This window comes from Alligator sinensis, unplaced genomic scaffold (genome assembly GCF_000455745.1).
Source record: "Alligator sinensis unplaced genomic scaffold, ASM45574v1 scaffold407_1, whole genome shotgun sequence".
NCBI classification, from domain to species: domain Eukaryota; kingdom Metazoa; phylum Chordata; order Crocodylia; family Alligatoridae; genus Alligator; species Alligator sinensis.
In genome coordinates this window covers 160,242-172,830 of record NW_005842464.1, presented here as the reverse complement: position 1 = coordinate 172,830, position 12,589 = coordinate 160,242, and the positions used below count along the sequence as shown (strand labels likewise).

The following is a 12,589-nucleotide window of genomic DNA, read 5'->3' as shown; positions in this document are numbered from 1 at the left end:
GTGTACTATAAAATGAAATGCCACAGGCTTACCTAGTGCATATCCTTTTGTAGAGCTCAAGGATGCACGCTTTGTGGGTCTACCTATTCACTTCCAAGACACGCTTTTGGTTGCACACGAGGCATTGACCTAGTATGTCATCTGTGAGAACACACTGCGAGCACAGTTAGGTTTCTTCCCCTTCTGTTAGGCCAGGGGTGTCAAACTTATCCAGCCCTGCAGGTTGGGTGAGTGGCACAGAGCCAGTCCATGAGCTGGATTTGGCGCTGGACTCCCCCGTCCTCTCCCCCAGCATGTCTAATCTGGGGGCTGCTGCAACGGGTCACATGGCACACGTTCCAGAGCTGCCAGAACAGGTGCCATGTGCTGGAGCAGCAGTGGGGCTGCATGTGATGTTGGCCCCGGGCAGACTGTGCCACACCTGGTGCCTGCCCCAGCAGCTGAGACGTGTCACACACAGCACCAGCTCCAGCTGGACTCGGACCCACATGGAACCAGTGAGCACCGTGGGTGGCACAGGTCCCAAATCAGCTGGACAGAGCACCATGTGAGTGTGCATCCCAGAACAGGTGCCACATGTGGTGCGGTCTAGCTAGGGTGGCCACAGTGTGCATTGGAGTTGTTTCTCCAGCCAGACTGTGCAACAGATGGCAGCCCTGGGATCCAAACTGTGCAGACAGCCACCAGATCTGGTGTGCTGGGGGAGAGGTGGAGACTGAGCCGGAACTGGCCTGCTGATCGGCCCCGTGCCATGGGCATGCATCGTGCCCTGTGTGAGTCTGATTGGACCCTGGGCAGCTTCAGGGGCCAGATGCCAGGGCTTTGCTGGCCATGTGTTTGACCCCTCTGTCTTAGGGAGATGTACAGAGTTTGTGAGTGGTGCATTGCAAAGTCTGCTGTGGAGTTGTGCTAATAGGGCTTTTTTCCCCCCAACTTTCAGATTGCCTCTGAAAATTCAGAGAGAGAGAGAGATGTGTACGAAGAGCTGCTGACTCAAGCTGAGATTCAGGGCAATATCAACAAAGTGAACAGTAAGTTTTCCAGTGACTGGGTCACCCTAGATAAAGAGTATTCAAAATGGACTTCTGCTCCCCCTTCCATCTTTTCTCTTTGGACAGAGTGAGGTTACAGTCCTTGCTGTCTGTGTTCATTAATCATGTTTTGCAATATCCCAAATCCCTTCCCTCCCTGCTTACGCAATAAAGCATCCCCACTAAACTTGCTACCTTAACTAATACATGTTGTTTTCATCCCTTGTCATCTGCTAGCTGAAGTCCTCCTGGGTTACCTGACTTTTGGAGTATCCAATTCACACTCTGTATCTCAGCTTCCAAGAGATTAGTGTTGAGGAAAATATGCCTTCACGGGCTATTTTGTATAAACTTATGATTACCATGTTTAGCTTTTCCCTCAGTCCCTACTTTGCTCTTTCTCTAGCACATACAGCTATATCAAAGATCGATCTGGCTTTGGAACAGGGAGATGCAGTAACATTATATGAAGCTTTAACATCACCACCTTTGGGGCTCCGAGGTGTACAGAGAGAAAATTGCGACTGGTATCTTAAGCAGCTCTTGAGTGATAGACAACAGAAACAGGAGGTATGGAAGAACCTGCATTGATCGGTCGGTCTTGCGAGGTCCCTTGCAGCCCCTTACACTCTATGAATCGATGACACGTGACCTAACCTCTTAATTGTCTGTGTTGACCACATACTTCCACCTGCAAATAATGTAACTGTGAAAAACTTGACTGTTTACCATGCAGCTTTTACCTCAACACAAGAAAAATGTATATAAACTATAAATCTGCAAACATGTGCATATATGGGTTTTATGTGATGTAGGCTTATGCCCTCTTAATTTGAAAACTTCAGTGTCAAAGTACTTTGTGTAGACATCTGAGAGATGGCTAAATGCACAATATTGTCTTGTTATAGGGAATTTCTCCACAGCTAAGGTTGAACTTAGTCTCCTATCACGAGTGAATTTTGCATGCATATTGCTTATATTTGTTGCTTATGGGATCATAGGAAAGTGTGGCTGGGAAGGGCTTCATGAGGTCATTTCAAGCTTATAAAATGCATAGTGCAGATTTCAAAACTAGCATGGCCTCAAGCTATGCTAATATAAAATGTAATATATATTATTATATAATAATATAGTATACTATACTATGCTTTGTCAGGAAATAAGTTGGTGAAGGAGATTTAATGTTATACATAAAAATAAAAAATGTATAGTAATAATAAGTTAGAAAAATAGGACAGCAGGTACATTCAGAGTTGGCGATTAAATACACATAGGTCAGTTGATAAAAATGTGCACAGTTTGTAGTCTGTGTATAGGCCAGTGATTGTCAAAAGGGTGTCCTGGCATCCTGGGGTGCCACAAGATCCTTTTAAGGGTGCAGGACAAAATTAGCACTATTGGGTATGGCTGGGAAGCCAAAGGAGGCACTGAGCTTTATCTAAAGCTTATTCGATGAGCTTTAGATAAATCACCCCTGCTGCCATTTTGAAGCTCAGGGACACTGATACACAAGATACTCCAGGTACTTTAATTAGAGCAGCTTTTAGAGCTACTTTAATTGAAGTGTGCACCCCACCAAGCATGTGTATAAACCAGCTTCTTTACTCCAGACAAGTAGGGTACAGGGAAGCCCTATCAGAAATGCCTTTTATCTCAATTTTTTATGGTTGTCTTAAGTTCTGGATGGTGACTGTACACAGTAATTGGCTGGCACTTTTATGGGACAGTGGGTAGAGAGGAATGAGTCACCACCAGGACCAGTAACTGTCCTTAGGAGCAGCAAACAAACCTTGGGCGCCTGGGGTTTCAGCTGTCTTGTTCTAGAAATTGAGATCTGGTCCTGGCCACTCAGCAACAGAATACAAGACTAGATGGACCAAAGGTCTCATCCAGTTTGGCACAACTATATTCCCATGACCCACAAGTGAGTCTCCTGAGAAGATATAATAGGGATGAAGAACAATCTCCTGTTAAATGCTTTGTCTGGCACCTGTTTTACAAATAGGGACTCTTACACATTAGGAGACGGATCCAAGACCTTTTTGCAAATGAGCAGCAAAGTCCAAATCCACACTGGAGGAATCTTGACCGTGTTCGGCTCATGTTCAGTGTGCCAGTCCCCCTCGGTACCTCTCATCTTGTGTGTGGTATCAGGTGAGAGCTAAGCCTGGCGTACACCACAAGGACTGTAAATAACCAGTGCATAATTTCTGCCTTCTGTGTTTGTGTGGTTCCCTCTGTTTGTAGAGGCCTGAGTATGATAGAAATGTGTATGTTAGCTGCAGTTGTACCAAGTCATTTTCTTTACATGTGATTATTCTTTTCCTCAGAGCGGCCTGACGGGCCCCCTGCAAAAAGAAGATTTGCAGCAAGGGGTAGATGCAGCTAATAGTGCAGCACAGCAGTACCAGCGAAGTAAGGAGCCTTTCAGCAGAGATCAGGAGTTGGTGGCAGTGATCAGGGGGAGGAGGCAGTGCAACGTTTATACACTTGTTGGAACATATCAGTGTGTTGAGCCCTCGTGACTTCTTTAAACCCCTCAAGGCTAGTCAAAAGCTGGCAGAACCCCAGTGTATGACTGTCTTCAGGCTACTCAGTCTTGTGACAGTTGGAGATTATGCTTGATGGGACAGAGCCCAGAGCCACCCACTGATGCTCATGATGAGTGCAGTTCTTCTTGCATTGAGACATGAGCCTGGCATGCCTGCAGGCAGCAGGCTGGTGGGAAGGCGTTTGCAGGGGTAACGCTGATCCCTGCGCTTCTTGCTGATTGATTTGAACTGAGCAAGAAGTAGTTGTCCCTAAATTGTATTCTGAAATATCTGACCCCTGACAGCCAGCCTATTCCCTGCTTTTGGAAATCGCTTCTATCAAGTGATTGACAACAAGGCTTGGAACAGCGTGCGTTATAAGTCTGAAAAGGACCGCTGTGATTACTTAGTCTGAGCTCCTGCATAAGTATTAATGCTGCTGCACTGGGCGCGGATGAGACCAGGTCTGGACTGCTGTGTACAGTTCTGGTGCACCGTGTTCAGGGAGAGCGAATCCAACTGGGCTAGGTGCAGAAGGTGACTGGGGAAGTGGGAGCGCCGGTTCTGTGAGAGGAGGTTCTAGGCAGCTCCTTAGCCGGGGTGCTGAGTGAGAGAGGCTGTTCCACAATGGGTGGGTAACAATGCTTTGTTAGCGAGTGCAGACAGTGTCTGCCTTCATAACTCTTGTGCCTTCCCTTCCCTAAACCCCCAGAGCTGGCTTCAGTGGTGAGGATTAATGCTGCGGTCCGAAGCGGTGATGCTGACAAGACTGTGGCCGAGCTGATGCATCCAGAGGCCCAGTTACCACAGGTGTATCCATTCGCTGCAGCACTTTACCAGAAGGAGCTTGCCACCCTGCAGCAGCAGAGCCCCAGTGTAAGTTACCGCTTGGAAATCGGTGCGATGACTCCCGGCCGGGTGAGGCTTGCCTAGTTCCTCACCCCCTTTTCCCGCTGGAATGCAGCTGCTTTGGGAATCCTTGCACGGTGCTGCTGTCTGATGCACCATTAATCCCTAAATCCCAGGTGTTCCCTGAGCCACCAAGGGCTTGGTGTAGTTTCGTGTTTCGTGTCCCTTTTTCTGCCTGCTGACCTCACCTGTGAGACTCTTCCTCTCATCCCAGTGAAAAGCACTTTCTCTGCGTGGTACCAATGGCTGCACTGTCTCCAGTCTTTGTCTATCAGTATAACTGCTGCCCCGTTCTGGTAGCTGCACAGAGCATGAATGTGTGAAGGGTGTACGATGCTCATTGCCGTCTTTGTGTACAGGGGAACCTCACACACCCAGAGCTCTCGGTTGCAGTAGAGATGCTGTCGTCTGTGGCCCTGATCAACAGGGCTTTGGATTCGGGGGATGTGAACACAGTATGGAAACAACTGAGCAGTCCAGTCACAGGGCTTACCAACATTGAGGATGAGAACTCCCAGAGGTGGGTACTTGGGGGCACCAGTCCCTACATTGCTGTCCTCCTTTTGACATTTCTTTATTCACTCTTCCAATTCTCTCTCCAAATTTTTAATCATTGTGCAAATTATTCTCTGGAGCCCTGTGTTCCTGGCCCTAGACGCTTGCTGTCTTGCATATGATCTCTGCACCCCCCTGTTGTACTAGGCCTTGTCAAGTGCTAACTCTTGGAGTCTCCTCCCACCCTTCAGAGCATCCCTGTGCTTGGGCACTGTTAGCGCTTGCTGGCGCTGTTCCCTTCCCCGTGTCCCATATCAAGGTCATGCCCACCCTCCTAATTTGCAGTGGCCTGGGGTTCACTTTTCTGCTGTCTGTTTCTGTGCTGTCACACTCTTCACATGACCCAGGAACTCTCTCTTTTGCTGGATGCTTGTGGCAATACTCCTTATTTTCTTTTTGTATGAGTTCCACTTTTATCCCATTTGCTGCCTCTCCATATTAGTCCTTCACACCGCATCTGGGTTCACATGCCAGGTGGGGCCCACATGATGTCTCTTATTATTTCTGTTCTGTACGGCAGATACATCGATGCCTTGATGAAGCTGAAAGCTCAGGCACACATGGAAGGGAATGAGTTTGTCACATGGAACGACATCCAGTCTTGTGTTGACCGTATGAACATCGTAGTGCATGAGGAACATGAGAGTAAGTTCTTCCACTTTATCTCTGCTGGACGCCCCTGGAATCTAATAAATGCTGGCACCAGAGGGGTTCCTGATGTTGCTTGGCCATCCAGCCGTGACTCCACTTACTTCTCCAGTGTATGTATCGCTCACAGATGTGCTGTCTGCAGTTTATCACCTGGCATTCCTCTCCTCCATTTCCATCCTAGAGCCTCTCCAATCTGTCTTTGGTTTCTGGCACTCATTTAAACTGCTCTTGTCACAGTTTCTACTGACCTAAATGTGGCCACATCTTGGAACCATTACTCTCCTCACTCTTCATCTATCACATAACTTCTGTGCTGATCTTTGGAAATCTTGTCCTCCCTTGGCTTTCATGACTGATCTCGCTACCACCCTAGTCACTCTTTTGTGTGCCCTTCGCTAGTTCCTTCTGATCCTCCTTCTGGCCCTCTGCGGGGCTCTGCAGGTTGTCCTTGATTCCTGGCTCTTTGTTCTCTGTGCTTTTTCTGTGAGTATCCTCATATCCTGCTGCCAGCTTTATTCTGGTGATTAATGGATCTCTCTCCCCTTGCCAGAACTCCCTGTTTCTGTCCAAGCTAAATCTCAGCCTGTCTCTGCCATTTCTCTGTAGATACTGAGCTATCAACACAGGGTCTTTGCAGCTAAGAGCAGAGATCTAAATCCCTTTCCACAACCGCTTTTTTTGGTCCCTGACGGCACTGTTGTCATCTTCCCCATCCCTCGTGCCTATAAACTAGGCATTGTCTTCAACTTTAACTGCTCTCTAGGTCCTGGGATGTAGGCTGTGCTTTGGTCATACAAATTCTTTTAATATAACATCTCCAAGATGCAGCCTTTCCTGAACATCCATGCAGCTAAAACTCTCCTCCACTCTCGCCACTTGATTACAGCAACATCCTCATGTCCGGATTTAACACTTGTAGTCATGACCCACTTGTGTCCTATCAGAAGCCATGGACAAATGTGCATTTAGAGACCTCCAAATACCATGGACAGACATGCAGCCTCCACCACTCTCAACATGCAGCAGCATGCGCTCTAGACAGGGGACTGAGTGGGGGTTTGCTCCATTTTGAGATTCTGTTTCCCCGGCCCTCTGGGGCGTGCGGGAGGATGAGTGAGGCACTCCTCTGTGCACTTGGCCTCTGATCTCCGAGTTTTGAGCCCAAGAGCCATGCCGGGAATCTTTCTGTCCAGCCCAAAGCTTCCAGAGACCGCCGAGGGTGGGTCTTGACTTCCAAGGGCACAGGAGAGCATTTGCTGGCTGTCCATGGAGGTGGGGGGAGGAGCTGAGCATTGGGGGATACCCAGCAACCCAGTATCATGCTGTGCTTGAGCGTGCACACCTAACTGGGAGGGCTTCAAAATGAAGTGCTGAAGAGAAGTGTGCTTTGTGGACCATGTTGACCAGTATTAGAGCACTTTGTAGGCAGGTTCATCTTGCCCTTTGAAATGCTTTAGCTTGTCCAGGGCCAGAGCTTTGGTTAGATTGTAATAGCTGTAGGGAAGGGGCCTGTGTCTGTACAGCGCATCATGCTGTGGGTCTTTTGCTCTTGACTAGGTTTCCTGAGCACTACGGCCTCAAGGCGTGTGTGCATGGGTGCAGACCGGGGGTGGGCAGAGTGGCGGATCCGGCCGGCAGCCAGGCTCCATTTCCCTGTTCATGGAGACCCCCGCTGCAGCTGCGCTGTGGTAGCAAGGTTGGGGTTGTCATTGAGACCGGCCCCAGCCGCGCTGGCAGGGCGTGTAGCAGTGCAAGGGGCTGCTCCGGAGCCACTGGGATCTTGCGTGGCGGGGGGCAGCTTGGTCAGGGCCAGGGTAGAGCCGTGACCTGCAGCCTGCATGCTCTGGGCAGGGCGCACAGGCAGCGGATTGCGGCTCTGCCCCGGCTCCTTGCAGCAGTGACAGTGTGGTCCTGAGCCAGGGCAGAGCTGCGATCTGCTGCCTGCATGCCCCTGCTATCACAGCACAGCTGCGGCTGGGGTCTCCATGAAGACCAGCCCCAGCCATGCGGGCAGGGGCTGTTGGGAAATGGAGTCCACAGCCAGCTGGATCCGGCCTGCGGGCCAGACTTTGCCCGCCCCGATGTAGACTGTTAATGTTCAGGGACCAGAAAGAAGTGAGCATAAGTTTACCTTCTGTTTCTTTTAGTTCTGGTATGGGTCTGAGTCTCTATTTATTGCTTGCTGCAGTCAAGGCTACAGGTTAAGTAAGTTGACATGTGTTCAGAAAAATTGTCAGGGGGAAGAGAACACCTGAGGCGCACCGGGACAAAGACAGTGTCCAAGTGAAGAGTAGAGAGGAAGAGCAAAACCCTCTGCTACTTTAAACAGTTCAGTCTTAGATTCTGGCCTTGTCACCCGCCCATCTCAGACTTCTGGAAAGACTGCGGACAGGGAGAGTTGCAGAACCGTAGAAGATGAGGCTCGGAAGGGACCTCAGGAGGTCACATCTAGTCCAACCGCCTGCTCAAAGCAGGACCAGCCCCAACGAGAGCATCCCAGCCAGGGCTTTGTCTGCCTGGGTCTTAAACACCTTCATGGATGGACACTCCACCACCTCCCTGGGTAACAGGCCCGAGGACTGACCCCTGGGGCACTGCACTTGGTTCTGGCGGCCAACTAGACATAGAGTAATTGATTACAACCCTCTAAGCCCAATTATCCAGGCAGTTTTCTATCCACCTTACAGTCCATTCATCCAACCCATACTTTCTTAGCTTGCTTGCAAGAAAGTTGTGGGAGACCATATCAAAAGCCTTGCTAAAGTCAAGGTATGTCACGTGCACTGCTCTCCCTGCATCCACAGAGCCAGTCGTCTCATCACAGAAGGCAATCAGGTTGGTCAGGCATGACTTTCCCTTGGTAAATCCATGCGATTCTTTGTCATCTCCTTCTTTTCCTCCAGCTGCTTAGAAATAAATTCCTTGAGGACCTGCTCCATGATTTTTCCAGGGACTGAGGTGAGGCCAACTGGTCTGTAGTTCCCTGGATCCTTCTTTTTCCCTTTCTTAAGTATGGGCACTAGATTTGCCCTTTTCCCAATCACCTCTCCTGGTCTCCATGAGTTTTCAGAGATGATGGCCAGTGGCTCTGTAATGCATCGGCCAATTCCCTCAGCGCTCTCAGGTGCATCGCATCCAGCCCCAGGGACTTGTACACATCCAGCCTTTCTAAATAGTCCCTAACCTGTTCTTTTGCCACTGTTGGCTGCTCCTTCTCCCCAGACTGTGCTGCCCAGTGCAGCAGTCTGGGAGCTGCCCTTGCCCATGAAGACTGAGGTGAAAAAGGCCCTCAGCCTTTTCTGCATCCAGTGTCGCTAGGTTGCCTCCCCCATTCAGTAAGAGACCCACACTTTTCCTGATCCTCCTCTTGTTGCTGACACGCTTGTAGAAAGCCTTTTTGTTAACCTTCACATCTCTTGCTAGCTGCAACTCCAGTTGCACTTTGGCCTCCCTGATTTCACCCCTGCATGCCCGAGCAGTGCTCTAATACCCCTCCCTGGTCATTTGCTCAAGTTTCCACTTGTGAGAAGGCAGTGTTTGGTGGGTGAGGAGTTGTGGAGCTGGATGGGCAGGGTATATTTCTAATCCTTTAACTCCTGGCTAATAGCACTGCTCAGAATTGGGCAGATAGGGGACCAAGAAGAGGTGTCCAGATGGACTCCTACATCTCTGCTGAAGTCCCTGGATCCAGACTTGCAGCTGCTGCTGCCCATCCAGGTCTGACACAATTGCCCCACCAGCTCTGCTGAGGTTCCTGTGCTAAGCTGTCTGTATGCACAGCCATACCAGGGTCCTTCAATGCTGATCTCGCAACGCTCTTGGAGCAATGGCGCTGTCCCGACTCATGGACTTGTTGACCTGGAAAGTGTCTTCCAAATTCCATTCCATTGCAGATAACATGTAGGACCTTTCCCGAGCTTGTCCCGATTGGGACCGGCTATTCCTGAGTTAGTGGGAGTGAGGAGAGGGCCCTAGGTTGCACCTTCTTCTGGAGATGAGTCTTGGACAAACGTGATTCCAGGCAAATTCTGAACCATCTCTTGAGAACTGAAACTCGCATTAAACTGGGTTAGTTGTGATAACATATTTTTGACATGAACAAATGCAGGTTTGAAGCAGAGGCATCAATCCTGTTTTACGTGACCCAAGTGGGACATTGTAGGCACACGTTTTCAAAAAAGTTCAGTTTTTAAGTATGTCAGGTTTGGACGTTTATTTTGAAATCCCTATGATTTGCTTTTTTTGAGGGGGCTGAATATTTACAGTATAAGTTGATATCAGGGGAGGTCTGGAATGCTTCGCACCCCTGAAAATTATTGTGTGCTGTTGATTGCCTGGTGGCAACTCTTTTGGTCCTCCAAGAAGCATTTTCAAGTTTTGTGCATCCCAGGGTCTTGCCGGGGTCCCTGTCGTGGGAGACTGCAGAACGTGGCTGTGGGACTGAGCTGGCGTGTGCCGACGCCACGTTCTTGAGATAGGAGGTCGATGCCCCCTTTTTAGCACAAACTGCTACAGCAAGAATGGGAACTAGCTGAAGAAACATGTGGCAAGAGCTAGTGTTGGATTTCTTAACTGGAGTATACAGGAAGGAAATTCCTGCCACAAGTGCAGAAGTGTGTGTGTGTGTGTGTGTGTGTGTGTGTGTGTGTGTGTGTGTGTGTGTGTGTGTGTGTGTGGTTCCCCTTCAGCCCTCGTTGTACACAGATGCCTTGGTAAAGCTCCGAACTCTGGCTCGCTTCTGTGCCTGTTTAAATTCTGTTCTTCCCTTGCCCCCAAACCTCCTGGTTTGCAATTCCTTTGAGAGGCATAAAAATACTCTTGTCTCTTAGATGTCTGCCGCTGATGCCTGTTTACTCTGTTGCAAAGACATCATTGCAGTAGGAAGGAGAGAGAGGGAGTGAGAAATAAATATGAAAATAGTTAAATGATTTGAGAAATGCAAATAAAAAATAACATTTAATTTGTGAGAAACGTTAAGGCCCATTGGTTACATATTCAAAATCTTGCATGCCCCCCAAAAGGAATTGTTGTTTGCTTTATCTTAATACGGTGCTTATGACTGTGTTGTCTGAGGTTCCCATTTGAGTGTTTCGTTGTATTTGAAATGCATACAAGTAGGATAAGTGTAGCTGTGATGGTCAGGAATTATGCAAATCCTTGCCTCTTGCAAGTAGGATACAAATCCATGTTGATTAAAAGGTTGCCATTTGTCTGCATCAACAGGAAGAGGTACAGAAGTAGGCACACAAATAACATCTGTAAAGATACTTCGAATAACTCCGCTCCTGACCAGACAATGTTACTTGACTGAAACCCAGGTTGAGAAAGTCGTGCGCCTGAAAATGAACATGCTAAAACTTAAACAAGTTACTGTGTTTCACGGTGGATAGGCTGACACGGTGTACAAGTCGATCCCATTTTTCTGATCCAGAAACTTAGGTTGACTTATACACTGGATCTACAAAATTCCTAGCTTTTTGGATCAGAAATATGAGGTTAACTTAGACTGTGGACTGAGCACCCAAGGGGTAGACGTGCCGCAGCATCGCTTGCAGGGGCCAGAGCCGGGGCTGGGCTTGGCTGGCATGGCCCCATCCCCTATGAGCAGTGCTGCCTGGGCCATGCCAGCCGAGTACCAAGCCCAGTGCTGCTCGCAGGGGTTGGGGCCGTGTCAGCCGAGTCCCAAGCCCGGCCCTATCTACTGCAAGCGGCGTTGCCGTGCCCAGTCCCATCCCCTGCAAGCAGCAATGGGCTTGGCACTCGGCAGCAATGCTCGCAGTGGTTGGGGCTGGGCTCGGTGCTCGGCCGACGCGGCCCAGGCAGCTTAGCTTGCAGGGGATGGGGGCGCGCCAGCCGAGCCTGGCCCTGTCCTCTGCGAGCAGCGCTGCCCAGCACGGAGCCCAGCCCCGTCTCCTGAGTGGCGCTGGGCTTGGCGCTTGGCTGGTGCAGCTGGGCTTGGCGCTCGGCAGCGCCACTCGCAGGGGACAGGGCCAGGCTCGGCGCTCGGCCGGCGCAGCCCCATCCCTTGCAAGTAGCACCAGGCTCGGCATTTGACCGGCACTGCCCACGTAGTGCCATTCGCAGGGGATGGGGCCGTGCCAGCTGAGTGCTGAGCCAGATCCTGTCCTTGTCCCTGTCCCCATCCCCTGTGAGCAGCGCCGGGCTCGGCGCTCGGTTGGCATACCCCCGTTCCTTGCGAGCGGCACTGCCTGGGCCGTGCAAGCTGAGTGCTGAGCCCAGTGCCATTCCCAGGGGCCTGTGATACGATGTATAAGTCGAGATTGAATTTTCAGAGTTAAAAACTGGTCTTCAAAACTCGATTTATACACCATAAAATATGGTAATTCACCTTTAAATGCAGTGCTGTTAATCTGTGGAATTAGTGAAATGACCAGAGGTAGAATCTTCGTCATTGGAGGTTTTCAAAAAGAGTCTGGGCAGACATCTGTCTAGGTGGTTTAGGAATAGCAAACGGTTGTAGTAGTGCAGGGGATTGGATAAGATCACCCTGAGAGAGTTTGCAGCCCTAGGATTCTGAGATTCAGAGAGAAATTTCTTGGGGCGTGAGGAGTGATTCCCAAGATCCCCACTGTTTGCCAGCTGCCTTTCCCCTCTTCCTTTCACCTGTTCTCTTCTGTCTCTTTTGACTGTGAACACCTTAGAGCAGGGTCTGTTTATAAAGATTCATGTGCACCTTTGGCGGTGGTTCTGCCTGCTAACGTCAGCAGCAGTGGTTTAGCATACAGGACGGCAGTGCAAGCATGTCAGTTCTTTCTAGGCAGGTGTTTTACATGTCCTTTTATAGTTGTTAAGAGGCCATTTCCCATACAATATCATGCTCATATAATGGAGAAGGCATTCCTTAGTTATGTTAATAACATCTGGCTATTGAAGAAGGGCATGCTACCTACA

At 49.6% G+C, this 12,589-nt stretch overlaps 1 protein-coding gene across 2 annotated transcripts in view; it reads left to right on the top strand.

Moving 5' to 3' along the window:
- The window catches only part of IQGAP1 (IQ motif containing GTPase activating protein 1), a 131,690-nt gene that overhangs the window by 52,697 nt on the left and 66,404 nt on the right, over positions 1-12,589 (top strand). For both annotated transcript variants that reach the window (XM_006030792.3, XM_025212460.1), the window contains 6 exons: positions 941-1,031; positions 1,438-1,601; positions 3,362-3,446; positions 4,275-4,438; positions 4,831-4,991; positions 5,547-5,671. In XM_006030792.3, coding sequence (XP_006030854.1) covers positions 941-1,031; positions 1,438-1,601; positions 3,362-3,446; positions 4,275-4,438; positions 4,831-4,991; positions 5,547-5,671 — 790 coding nt within the window. The remainder of the gene's footprint in view (positions 1-940; positions 1,032-1,437; positions 1,602-3,361; positions 3,447-4,274; positions 4,439-4,830; positions 4,992-5,546; positions 5,672-12,589) is intronic.